The 13269-nt window shown below is 38.8% G+C and overlaps 1 protein-coding gene across 2 annotated transcripts in view; it reads right to left on the bottom strand.

The window, feature by feature from the left end:
- Window positions 1-13269, bottom strand: part of LOC124717044 (TRPL translocation defect protein 14) — a 166747-nt gene that overhangs the window by 68121 nt on the left and 85357 nt on the right. Inside the window, exon 5 of one of the 2 annotated variants that reach the window (XM_047243710.1) lies at window positions 5854-5925. The exons of the other annotated variant lie outside the window; for it this stretch is intronic. Within the exon in view, the coding sequence (XP_047099666.1) occupies window positions 5854-5925 (72 nt within the window). The remainder of the gene's footprint in view (window positions 1-5853; window positions 5926-13269) is intronic. 2 annotated transcript variants of the gene reach the window in all.

The following is a 13269-nucleotide window of genomic DNA, read 5'->3' on the forward strand; positions in this document are numbered from 1 at the left end:
CCGACCCGTTGACTCGGGGTTGGGCATTACGCGTTACCCAGTCACCTGTTACACTTCAGACACTTGGGCTGGCCTTCAGGAGCGCATAGGAAAGAAGAAAAAAGAGGATTCTCAAACGCCGAAGCGGAGGAACGAGAGGAGAAGGGAAACAAAGAAAGGAAAAGGGAGCGAAAAACAAAGGTGAGACTGTTCGCTTGTCAGCGACAGAATGCACAACATACCTCAGACATGTTCCCCGAGGGAGGGGAAAAAGAATAGCAAGAGGATAGACATGCAGCACAGAAGAGAAAAAATGCTGCAAAGGCTGGGGCCCCGTGGTAGCCAAACACGAACCCGCCAAAGAATGGCGAGCTCCCTGGGGGGTTCTTTCATACTTTTCCCTCACTCTATATTCACCTACTTTCTTTCCCTCTCTTTCTTTTACTACTATCAAATTCCAATTCCTCATCACAACTAAATTTTCCTCCCCATTAAAAACACACACACACACACACACACACACACACACACACACACACACACACACACACACAGACAGACAGACAGACAGAGAGAGAGAGAGAGAGAGAGAGAGAGAGAGAGAGAGAGAGAGAGAGAGATTTCAGCTGGCGAAACTTAATTTGGCAGCTAGTGGAATTTTTTGGATGTCTCGTGTATCACCAAATTAATGCCAACCATTATTGTTTGTCTATTGTTTTCACCTTGTAATTTTCATCACTGTGTTGATCATATGCCTGTAACTGACTGTGTAATGGCATCAGATAATGATTCCAGACACGGGTTCCTCAAGTCACTGTTTGTAAATATGTAGTGTGATTTGTCACGCGCTGCACATAATTACTAATAGCATGTGGCAAAAATATTATTAATGTCCGATATATTTATGAAGTTTTTATGGTAGGAAGCAAAGACATAAAATTGCAGATGTTGGTAAGTGAGCTGTTGTGACTTATTAATTTTATTTTGTCTGAGCAGACAGAAGAGGAATATCTATGGATTTTGTTTACAAGCAATAACAATTTACAGAACTCCAAGAATAATTAATTTATCAGCATATCATTTCAACAAAGTAAACTTATATTTTATTGTAATTCTTGAGTTTATCCCAATGTATTTGTTGACTGAACAGTCCATGGCTCATATTGTCCGACAGGCACAATATTTCAGCAATCAGATGTGTTGCCATCATGTGCACTAATGAACTGAGTTCCTGAGGGCGGGCAGCTGACATAACCCTCCCACTGCAAGCCGTTACCGCCGCGGTCTGCAAACTGAGGGCATGCGGCGGTAGTTGTGGAGAAACTTGCATTGGCATCTGTAGTAGCATTAATGTTATTGCTCTGTTGGTCTTGGTCACTAGATGGTTGTGCTTGCTGAGCATCTTTTTCATTAGACCCAGTGCTGGTCCCCAAGCCTTGCTGAGATTATAGCTGCAGTTCTGATTGATAAGATTGTCTCTGGTGTGAATTTTGATGGCTTCTCTAACAACACTGTTCCAGTATTTGGGAGTCTGAGCTAAAATCCTGGTATGTTCTTTTTCCATAGTGTGATTCTCTGACAAACAGTGCTTTGCGACCACCAACTTATTTGGATACATTAGTAGTGTGTGCTGCTGGTGTTCTTGGCACAGATATTCAATTGTGCACCGTTACATCCCACTGTCAGTAACATCAGTGTCTACAAATTGCTGGCAAAATACCTGACAAAGATACTAAATCCTTATGTGGGTAAATGCCCACATCACATTCCCAATTCTGTGAAATGCCTCAACTTCTGGCTGGAGACCCTGATATCATGGTGAGCTTTGTATCATTTCGTTGCTTACCATGGTGCCCTTATGTTAGTTACTAGAACTCATTGGTCAGAAATTTCACGAGAAGAGCACCACTCTCTTCAGGCATGTCCCAACCTCCTTGTCTTTGCTGCTTAATGGAGAATACTGTGAGAGCACTACAGAGGGAGTCACAATGGGCAGCCCACTCTCACCAGTGGTTGTAAATTTTTGTATGGAGCACTCTGAGGACCAGGACCTGATAACATCTGAATGGAAACCCACTCGTTCTTTCCATTACATGAATGAAACATTTGTCACATGGCCCCATGGAAGGGAAAAACTCCTTGACTTCCTTGTATGTCTGAATGCCATATAGCTTAACAAAAAACGGAAGACTACCATTCCTGGATATCATGGTCAAGAGAAGAGTTGTTGGCACCCTGGACCATGGTGTGTATCAGAAGAAAACTCACACTGATCAGTATTTGCATGCAGATAGCTGCCACCACCCTGTGCAGGAATGGTGTGGGCTACTAAAAACAATATGCAAAGAGTTTGCACGAGGAAATTTAACACGTTAGAACTGTGTTCCACAAAAACATATACTCAGAACTGCAGATTAAGCATGCAATGCCCCACCACTACAGTACAGCCTGTGGCAATGGAAGAAATCATGGAGGAAGAGAGAGCTGCAGCTTTTATGCCAAACACCCGGACACTATCAGGAAAAGTCAGGCACATAATAAAAACGGACTGTGTAAGAACAATCTTTGCCCCCCCCCCCCCCCCCTGCACCAGTAGAACATGGGCATAATTAGGGAGTGTCAAGGATGACTTAGGTTTGCGGAAGACTTTGTACCAAAATGGCGAGATAAATATTGGACAAAAAGCGCGTACCATCAAAGATCGATGCAGAGAACACCAGCGGCACACTTTACTAATGTATGCCAATAAGTCGGCAGTCTAAGAGCACCATTTGTCAGAGAATCATGCAATGGAATACGAAAGTACCAGGACTTTAGTGCACACTTCCAAATACCGGAACAGCAGCATTAGATAAGACATCAAAATTTGTACTGGGGATAACCTTATCAATCAGGACAGCAGCTATAATCTCAGAAAGGCTTGGAAAACAGAAGTGCACCTGTAAGCGTAGGCTTCTGCGGCCGTTGTCTTCTTCAATAAAATTCTTCAGGGTATCAGACCGCATCGTCATAATTTAAAATGCGCCAACGTTTCGGCCAGCGTTGCAGCTAGCCATCATCAGGGCCTTACGTTAACTGCTAAATGAACACACTTGATTCCTTAAATAGCTGCACGAAAAAACCGTGTCGTTACTTGATTGGCTGTAAAAGGAGGAGGAGGAGGGGTGAAAAGTATGCTTTATTGGTGTTTCCTTTATTATCTGTCATTGGCTGAAATAGCCGTTTTCTATTGGTCTTTATATTAATCCACCCCATTGGAGGAGACGGACGAATAGCGAACAGGTGATGGCTGTGACGTCACACTGTTTCCATGCTGTCCAGAAGCCGGCTGCGGCGTGCCATTGCTTTGTGTGCTTGCGACCACTACTGCGGCTCTCCGCGTGTCTGCATGGGCCGCCACGGCTCTGCCGCCGCTCCGTAGCCCTGCTATTGCAGGCAGCCAAGACCTCGGAAGCTTGTACCCGTCCTCTCTATTCATGTTGGCGGGTCTTTTGGCTATTTCTATTGCCTCTCTAATCTTTCTTTTGAAAGTGAGAGGCTGTTTCGCCAGGACGCGGGCTTCTTGAAAAAATATTGGTTTCCCGCACTCGTCTCGGTGTTCCGCCACTGCTGACAGTGTGTTGTTTCAGGCGGATATATCTTTCAAAGACTAATTACACATTCTGATGCAAAGGGTGTGTGAACATATTTCAAGCTTCCTCTGCTAGATCTATTATGATTTTGGAATAGTGTTACCTGTATGTCACAATTAAAATATTTTTTTTCTCTCAATCAAAATACATAACAATTTTAACTGTACAATATCTAATACCCAAAGTTATTTAAGCATAATGTAGTAGCATTTCAGTAATTTTAGCATATCAGTAATTTGAGTCACAACAACGCATTTTGGAGATGTTTAATTTTGCATCCTAGTATTACAATTAATATATTATAAACTTGCTGAAAACTTTACTAGTGGGAAACTATGTACACAAATGAACAAGGGTAAGTTCTTCGTTATTGTATCTTTGATTTACTGAAAGTTTGTTTACCGCTCAGTAATACTAATAGTGCCAAAGCTGCAAAATATAAGTATAAGAAACAATATAACTACTTGTGGGACTCAATCTTTCTTATTATTAATCTATTATTACTAAAACTTTTTAAGTACTATTCAGGATAGAACTTAGCGTTTCTTCTTTTTTGTAAGCAGTTTAAGTTACAAGGTGTTTTTCTAAAAATACATATTTCTGAAGCAATAAGTGGACAAAATTGCAGTTTTATGGGAATATGCATACAATGAATACTCAAGAGGCATTAATACTGCAACTCAGTGATGTTACATCAGAAAGTGAAGTTTCATCCAAAAGGTAACAGCAAATAATAAAAATATAAAAAACTACATGGGTGAGAAAGACTGTAGTCAACAACAGTTAAATAGAATAAGAAAATGCTAAAGTATGTAATACATTTAGGGCTGCTAGAGAAACGTTGTTATTTGAAGAAGTAGCAAATAGCCTCAATGAAAAAGTTTACAGCATGAAAACTGTACGAAGTACAGATAATGAAAAAGACCATCTGAAGAGAAATGAAAGAGCAGGATACAATGACACATTACTTGTCTTAATCATAATAATAATAATAATAATAATGATAATGATAATAGTAACAACAACAACAACAATAATAATAATAATTTCAATTTCATGTGGCTCAATGACTTGCTGCAAACTTTTTAATGGGACAACACTTTCGGCTACTTGCATATACCCCAGAAGTCCTGGCAGGGAATGAGGACCTACAGTTTAATGTAGGATCTAAACCATGTGTTGTTCCTGAAGAATCTTTACGTCAATGAGAGGTGAAGACTAAGTCAACAGTAGACTGAAATAGTGTGGCCCAGATGGGATTTGATTAAGTGACCTTTTGGTTCCCAGGTATGTGCTTTAACACTAGGTCATCAAGTCCAACTAGCCTCAATGACAAAACAGAAATGAGGGCTTCCATTCAGTTTAACATTTTTATTTTGCTGTACCTTTTTTCCCCTCTCACATCTTGCCATTGAGTTCCAAATTTGTCATTCCTCTTGCTGACTCTTCATATCCTCTCCTTTGTTTAATATTCATATAAGTAGGCAACAAACTTCAATGACTTGTTAAAGGGTCACTTCGCTTTTTTCCACTACCAGTAAGTACAGTCTTCTTCATTTACCCATATCATATAATGGGAATATTGGTAAGAAAAAACAAAAACTGAAAACTCTATAAAGAGTCTTCTCCATTTCACCTATTTTAAAACATGTTTACTTATCTTCTGTATTTTTAAGCAGGATTCCACATGTATGTATGTAGTACATATTAATACCACTGTTACTTTCTATTTATAACTAGTTCAATATAAAGGAATATTGTACAAATCTCGATATGCTTAGCTATTCACGAGAATAAATGTGACAGCATTCTGTAAGGTATAAAATGAATTCAATTCAAATTCAACAAGGAGAGTATTGGGATATAAAGCTTTGTGGGATTATATACCAGTCACCCAGTTTCTACAGAGTGAGTTTTTCCTTAACTTACTAGCATCTTACACAGCTTGTGTAGCGTAATTTTGCTTGTCCATTGTGTAATACTGGGGAAAATGTCAGTAAACAGCAGCTGCTTCTGCTGCAACATTAAAGAGAGAGAGAGAGAGAGAGAGAGAGAGAGAGAGAGTGTGTGTGTGTGTGTGTGTGTGTGTGTGTGTGTGTGTGTGTGTAGCACCCTACATACGTATCTCAAATGAACTAGACAACAATACTAATCCATTCTGTAGCACAAAGCATTAACTACAATAAAAATTATTGTCCTTTAAATGGCACACAGCAAGCAGTTAGGGGGAGGCCAGACTCACCCTCACTACTGTTGCCATGTCCAGTGCACTTCGCCACACAAATTGGACACGAGTGAGGTACGAACGCCAACACTAGAACAAGTAATCATCACTAGCAAGATTCACCTAGACCAATTCTAGTTTCTCTTGCCATTGTCTTTTCCAATTGTAATCAGGTGGCTACAACTCCCCTTTCCCTCATGAGTGAAAAGTCAGCTTCATTATCTGCCACTGTACATCAATAATAATATTAATTTTCTTAAAATTTCAGAATACTTTGCTATCCCAGTAGCCTCACTGTCCAATCTAAGCAGTTCGTACAAAACCTCATATCCCACAGAAGTGTTAATAGTACCTTTTCATTTTCAAGAAGCTAAAATCTGTATCTTTGCATTACCAATGTTAAAAATACTATCTGAATCATCCAGCAGAAATTACACTTAAACCTAAACTTAAAAATTAAATTTATACTTGCAAGCTACATGCCACACTGAAAAAATACAGACAGTAATAGCAAGACAACATAAATTACCGAATTGCCATGTAATTTACTGTGTTACAATGGAACACTTAAAACCACAATAGTATTCTACCTTCTGATAAAATAAACGTTTTCACAAATCACTGCAGAAAATACTGAAGCCTGTACAGATTTTTGTTATTCAGAGTATCACATTTCCCTGTTATCCCACATACAAACACACACATTATTCTTTTAATACTGGTCAGTATTCACTGGAATAAAAGATCGTCTATATTTCAGATGACTACTTTACTTTCTAAATTTTTTTAGCATCAATTACACACAAAACATTCAAGAAAATATAAAAGAAAAGCTAACACTCAAGGAAACAGAAAATTCGCTGGGTATAACTTCACATACGTGCACTGTCCTCTATCCTTTTGCTCTCTTACACAAGCAAATAAAATGATTCACAGCAAATCATAACTTCTGCAGTGCCAAATGCAGAATCACAAAAAATGCATGTGTGAAGGTTAATATGGTCACTCATCAACAAACTGAATAAAAATACAAACTTAAATGATGCATGCATTATCAGAATAATATTATCCTAAACTGTTGCACAATAAATACAAAGGTCAATGAACGTAACACTATCACATACTTCAGTCACTCTTGCAATAGGATTACTTGCCACAATATGGAAGAATGTGGTATGAGGCCACTAAGGCAAAGTAGAATTTTTTTGTACATTGCATGAAATGCAACTTTCCTGTTTTATATATGAGTGCCCCACATTTTCAATAAAAATTGAAACTGTTACGTCTTGCCTTTTTCATGATAGTATGTCAAGTATAAGTGTTGTCTTCTGTACGTCGTACACAATAGAATGACATATTGTAATACAGAAAATATGCAAGTTTGGAATTTGAAAGCTTTCAGTTACATTTATATTCCTGTTTGTCATTCTTGACGCAGTTTAGGAATCATAATTAGTTCTCAGAAAGGTGGAGTGAAGTTGTCACCAACCTGAAGTTTCATTTTAAAACCAAACTGCTTTACTAGGTGCAATCCTATTGGAGGTGGTATGCCCTTGCCTTCCTCTGACCTTTGAACTGATGTACCTAGTCATTTAAAAGAGAGACCAACAGTTTAACAAGGAATATGAACCAACTCTGGCAGTTTTCACAGTAAAAAACATTGTCAAAAGTGAAAGAAGTCACCAGGAATCGAACTACAGACCTTTGGGAAAATAAACTGGCACTTAACCACCGAGTCATACTATCAACATAAAACTTCTGTAACTGACATATACAATACTAAGTATGACTGAATAAACCTTACTTTCCTACAGTACAACATATGATTCGTTGGATTTTGAATAGTGTTTTTTTTACACAGTTTTCCATTACACCCAGCTATGAAAATCTTAAGATGCCTCCTTAATTTCATATGCAATGTGTCTCCCACAAAGCAGAGCCACCAAATTTAAGGAACTGTGACATAGGATTTAAAACATTTAAATTACGACTGCAAATCAGTAAGAAAGGAGAAAAGATATGACTAAAGAAAAATACATTTCGCTTAGAAAGTTTGAAAACTGTTAATGATATAAGCCTGTTTCTTTTAATAGCATCTATTGTGTATTCATTTGCATCACAATGTTTTAACCATGTCTTAGGTGCAGCAAATGTGAAGTAACTATAACATATAGGAAGCAGAATTTATAATTAGGCTCTGTCACTTCCTCTTCCAATGCAAGTATGTGTCACAGTCTGCCCAAAGGTGACAAATTCTACGTTTTACAAAACACTGAAACTTGAAAATGTACTTTGAAAATGTCAGTATTTCCCAAATTCAATGACAAAAGACTTATTCTGAAAAGCTGCTACAACAATTTGTTTTAAACATTTCACTCAAGGTCACAGTTCCTCAAACAGGAAACCAAAGCAAACTACATAAAGAAAAAAAAAACTCAGTAGCTACGAACCTCCGAGTCAAGCATGTTTTTTATGTTATGCATTTCCTTGAAATGCAATGTAGTTTCCCCACCAATCTGCAGTGTTGTCACACTACATCTTAAGCATGATATAAGTAACATACGAAACAGCAAATTACCACCACATGTAAAATACTCTCTCAATAAGCTTTTATGCATCCCTCTTTTAATCCCAGAGAGAAATATTACTCTTATGCTGATAAATTTGTTTAAAAATGCCAATAAAAAGGCATTCATTATTTTTTGTGTTAATTATTTTTCCCATGAAGACAACAAAATGGGATGACTGATTTAGTGGAAAGTATTGGAAAATTCCTTGCACAAAAAAGAATACTTGCCTGAATACCACCTGTAAATATTTAATCACACTGAAACTATTTAACATCCCCCCATCTGCAATCCAGTATGCAAAATCTGTAGGCTTCTTTAGCAATAAAAGGGGAGAGGGAGGGAGGAGTACCTAAGTTCTTAAGCATGAGTCAAGACCACAAACACACAAACACACACACACACACACACACACACACACACACACACACACATACAGAGCTGTAAGGTGTTAGCCAGGGAAATTCTTTTTCAGTGTTGAATAGACCACATGCAGCCTGTGTTAATCAATACAATCTCTTCAATCAGCTGAACAGTATCCAACGTCAATACCAAAACCAAACTGCTCTGTGATGACTATGTTCTGCAGATACAGGAAATCTAAGAGGAGTGATTTTTATGCACCTAGAAACCTTAGTAGAAGACAAAAACTACTGACTTAGAGAAAGAGTTAGTTCTCTTTTTTTGACAGGTTGGTAATAGCCACTCTCTTCCATATGAACAGGAAGCAGCAGTCCTTCCGAAAAGAAAAATTCCTGCCAAGGATTTAGAAATGAGGGGGAAGAGGAACAGGATTTTTGAATTACGGTTTAGCACCATTACAAGATTGAGCTTTTGGATTTGTTAATTAGTCTAACAACAAGAAGTTTAAATCTGGCACCATAGTTGGTCCTGAGTTCTAGTGCAAGGCTGTTCATATTCTCTTGCCCACAGAATACAGAATAGTGCCATTTAACTTTAGAAGATGGCATGTTCAAATAAGCTCAGTACAAGAGATACTCACGTCTTTTTGATTGGACAGTCTAGGTTGTACAGTACTATGTACATTTTCAATTCTGTGTGTGAAGCACTAGACTGCACTGCACTACTTCATGTCACTTTCTGTCTGGAATGTGAATGTTATCTGTGTTGTGCCTCAGCAGTTTCCTGATGACGCCTCTTCCAACTACACTGCTGGGTTGAAAGTGACAGGATTGTGGTCTGAATCTGAATTATTACGTATCAGGGGTCCATTGAAAAACAAATATATCTCTACTAACTTCTCAGACACAGATAAAGAGATTCCATTCATTAGGGGGAATAATACTGATCACATCACTGTCATATGAATTTGTGGTGTCCTGTAGATTACTCTCTTTTGTAAAGGGAATACAACCAGAAGCTTTCATGTGACGTGTCGACAAGTACAGAGCCCCACATGTAAGCCAGCCTATTTTTCAATTCTGAAAACAACAGTTTTGTTTATCCTGGTTACGCTGTCAAATATTAAGGCAATGTAAATGGTATCACCATCCAACGAGTGTTCTAATTAATACATTTCAGCAAGAATACCTCTGTTGTTTCTCAGTAATACAAGAAATGGCAGCTGGTTCTAAGGGCCCTTTACTAGAACAGTAGAGGCAAGCTGATTACAAGAAAATTAGCATGATGACAGCGCCTGATGCTTGGCTTATTTTTCTTGTGATAAACATTCACATTACAGTTGTGAAATAGTCCTAAGAATAATAGCTTGTGAACACATTGGCAGCACATTTTTGATAATAAGGGAGTAGTCATAGTGGTGGCACAAAGAAAAACCAACAAATGGCTATATTTTGCATGCAATAGTCTCATACTATTCCTGGAGACAATGAAATAAACTCATATTTACAAACACACTGTTTTCAGTGCTCACAGTGACACTCCATAACACATCCACTACTTTTATTCTTAATAAGCTGAGTAGCAGACTCTGCTCTTTGCTTCGATTAAGTCCAGCTGGTTCCATAATAAACTCAACGCTTGAAAACAATATTGGTCTTATGATAATTACAATTTGGTGGTAGTCCATAAGGAAGTGCTTGACAATTGTTTATTCAATGGCTCAAGTTTGGCATTACACCTATGATCTTTGGGTTTATCCTTGAGAGTCTTACAGTCAGTCAGACATAAGATATGCCACAATGACATGTTGAAAGATAAAATAATCATTTTTTGAGTCTCTTATTGTCTTTAAAATTTCAGTTTTTCTCTACATTTGAAGATTTTCTGCTGCTGTCAGGAATTCATACAAGCTGCATCAGCAATATTTGGTAAATTCAAGAAACATGACTTGTTAACAGTTTCAGGCAATCCTGATAGTTATTTCCTTCTGAGTAGCTTTCTCTCACACCTGTTTCTGTACCTGACTATGAGCAAGTCTGCCATGGCTCTGCTGAACAGTTGGAGGTGTAGAGGAATACCAGGTCATGACCCTCAGTCTACAACTGCAGTGCAGCTCTTTCAAGCGTAGTATCATTCTCAGGCCATCTTCTCCTCCACCTCACAGGTAAGGCCAGACCTGGCTTGGTCATCGTTGGACTGAGAATGCAAAAAGGAGTGGGAAGATACATCACAGAATATACACAGACAATGTAACACAGCTCTATTCTCAGAATAGTTCAAAACAGCAAATCAGATGTTTACTTTTACGAGGGTGGTTTGAAAAGTTCTCAGAATGGCATAGAAAAAAAAGCACTTAAATCACTGAAACTTTTTTTATTTTTCAATGTAGTCTCCTTGTAGATTAATGTACTTGGTCTACCGATGTTCGAGTGCCTTGATCCCATCTCAAAAACGAGTTTCCTCCAGGCCTGCAAAATAGTTGTCAACTCTGGCTGTCAATCCTTCATTTGAAGTGAATCTTGGTCCACCAAGAAAAATTTTCAGTTTTGGGAAGAGATGGAAGTCTGATGGGGCCATATGAAGTGAACAAGGCGGGTGTGGCAACAATTCATACCTTAGATCGTGTAATTTTGCCATGGCGAAGGCATGTGTGCGGAAGCGCATTGTCTTGATGTAAAATGACTTTCTTCCTTGCTAAACCTGGCCTTTTTTCGCATTTCTATTGTTGCAATTTGTCCAGGAGGTTAGCGTAGTATTCTCCAGTAATTGTTTGCCCAGTAGGGAGATAATACACTAACAGAATCCCCTTCACATCCCAGAACACTGATGCCTTGACCTTTCCCGCCGAAGGAATTGTCTTTGCTTTCTTTGGTGGCGTAGTATCAGCATGTTTCCACTGCTTTGACTGTTGTTTTGTCTCTGGGGTGTAGTAGTGCACCCAAATTTGATCTGTGACCACAAACCGGCACAAAAAAAATCTTGTTCGTTTCTCCTAAAACAGGCCATTTTTCTGACATGTCCATTCTCATACATTTTTTACCCTGCATCAAGAGTTGCAGCTCCCATCTTGCAGATAATTTTTTCATTTCTAATTCTTCACTTAAAATGTGACATACCCCTTCAGATGACATCTCGCAAGCATGAGCAATTTCACGCACTTTCAATTGGCGATCCTCCATGACCATTTTGTGCACTTTTGCAATGATTTCTGGAGTAGCGACACATCTTGGCCGACCACAGCACAGATCTCCATCTAAGCTTCCCAACCAAATTTAAATTCATTTGTCCACTTGGCAACAGTTGAACATGAAGGAGCAGAGTCCCCCAGTGTATTCTGGTAGTCAGCATGAATGTCCTTTGTTTTCATACCTTCCTTTACAAAGTACTTAATCACTGCTCGAATCTTTTTTTCCCCATCTTTTTGTGCCACCTCACCCTCCTTGCGCTCTGCTCTCTGCCTGTGCACCAACTGGTATTTTCCCCCTTCTGCTCCACATCTCCCTCTCCCATCTCCCACAGCCACCCAGCATAGCACCTAGTACCCCTGTCCTGGCACAGCTAGGTCCTACATGGTCTGTCAAACAGCAATGATTCCTCTTCCCCATATGTACCCTGCTCTACCTCCCCTTTCCCCACCCCACCCCACTCCACATTGTTGCTCCTGTTCCACACATTTCACTAGCTTTCTGGTCAGAGAGGCTGGAGAAAGAAGTTACGTGTGTGTGACGTGTGATTGCTTGTGTGAATGTGTGTACATTTTTCATTTCTGAAGGAGGCCATGCCCGAAAGGTTATATGTAACGGTCTTTTTTGTCATGGCTGTCTGCGACAGTGTGTGTCATCTTTATGGTGAGCAGCAATCTATACTTTCATAATACTGGTAATATTCCAACCTGGATTTTCCTTTGTTTAATTTGATCTTGTTGCTATGTAGATTTTTGCTGCTTCAAATGTTCAGTTTGTAGGATAAAGTACTCATTTTTACGATCTCCTGGAGCTCTGTTAATGTTATTTGGCTATGCTTGCTTTGACATTGGGTCAGCCCTATGAATCACCATCCTCGGCATAAGATTTCCTTGGGAGTGATTAAAACAGCTTCACAGAATAATATTTCAATTTAAAAAAGAACAATTGTTATTAACGAATTGTAGTAACCTAAATATTTACTACTGTTCCAAACTGCTGGAGGATCAATCTTATGAAGTAACAATGAGAATGTACATGATCTAGGCTGGATTCAGGGCTACACAGCTATTAATGTGTGGCATTTTCTAACTCCCTCATGAGGCAACTTGATTGGTTTTCAAAAGTGTTTCTTTCTATGTTCTCTTCAAAAGGTCGGTGAGATTGGGTGCTATCACAGAGCTGTCAAACCAGGAGTGTTTCACCATTGCCTGGACAATCTTTACCAGACAACAGTTTTCACTGTGACAGTTAAAATGTACTATACCACTAGCACAAATTAGTCTTATTTACTATGTACTTGTGTAAGCAGTTGATAAAGG

The sequence above is a fragment of the Schistocerca piceifrons genome, chromosome 1 (genome assembly GCF_021461385.2).
Source record: "Schistocerca piceifrons isolate TAMUIC-IGC-003096 chromosome 1, iqSchPice1.1, whole genome shotgun sequence".
NCBI lineage: Eukaryota > Metazoa > Arthropoda > Insecta > Orthoptera > Acrididae > Schistocerca > Schistocerca piceifrons.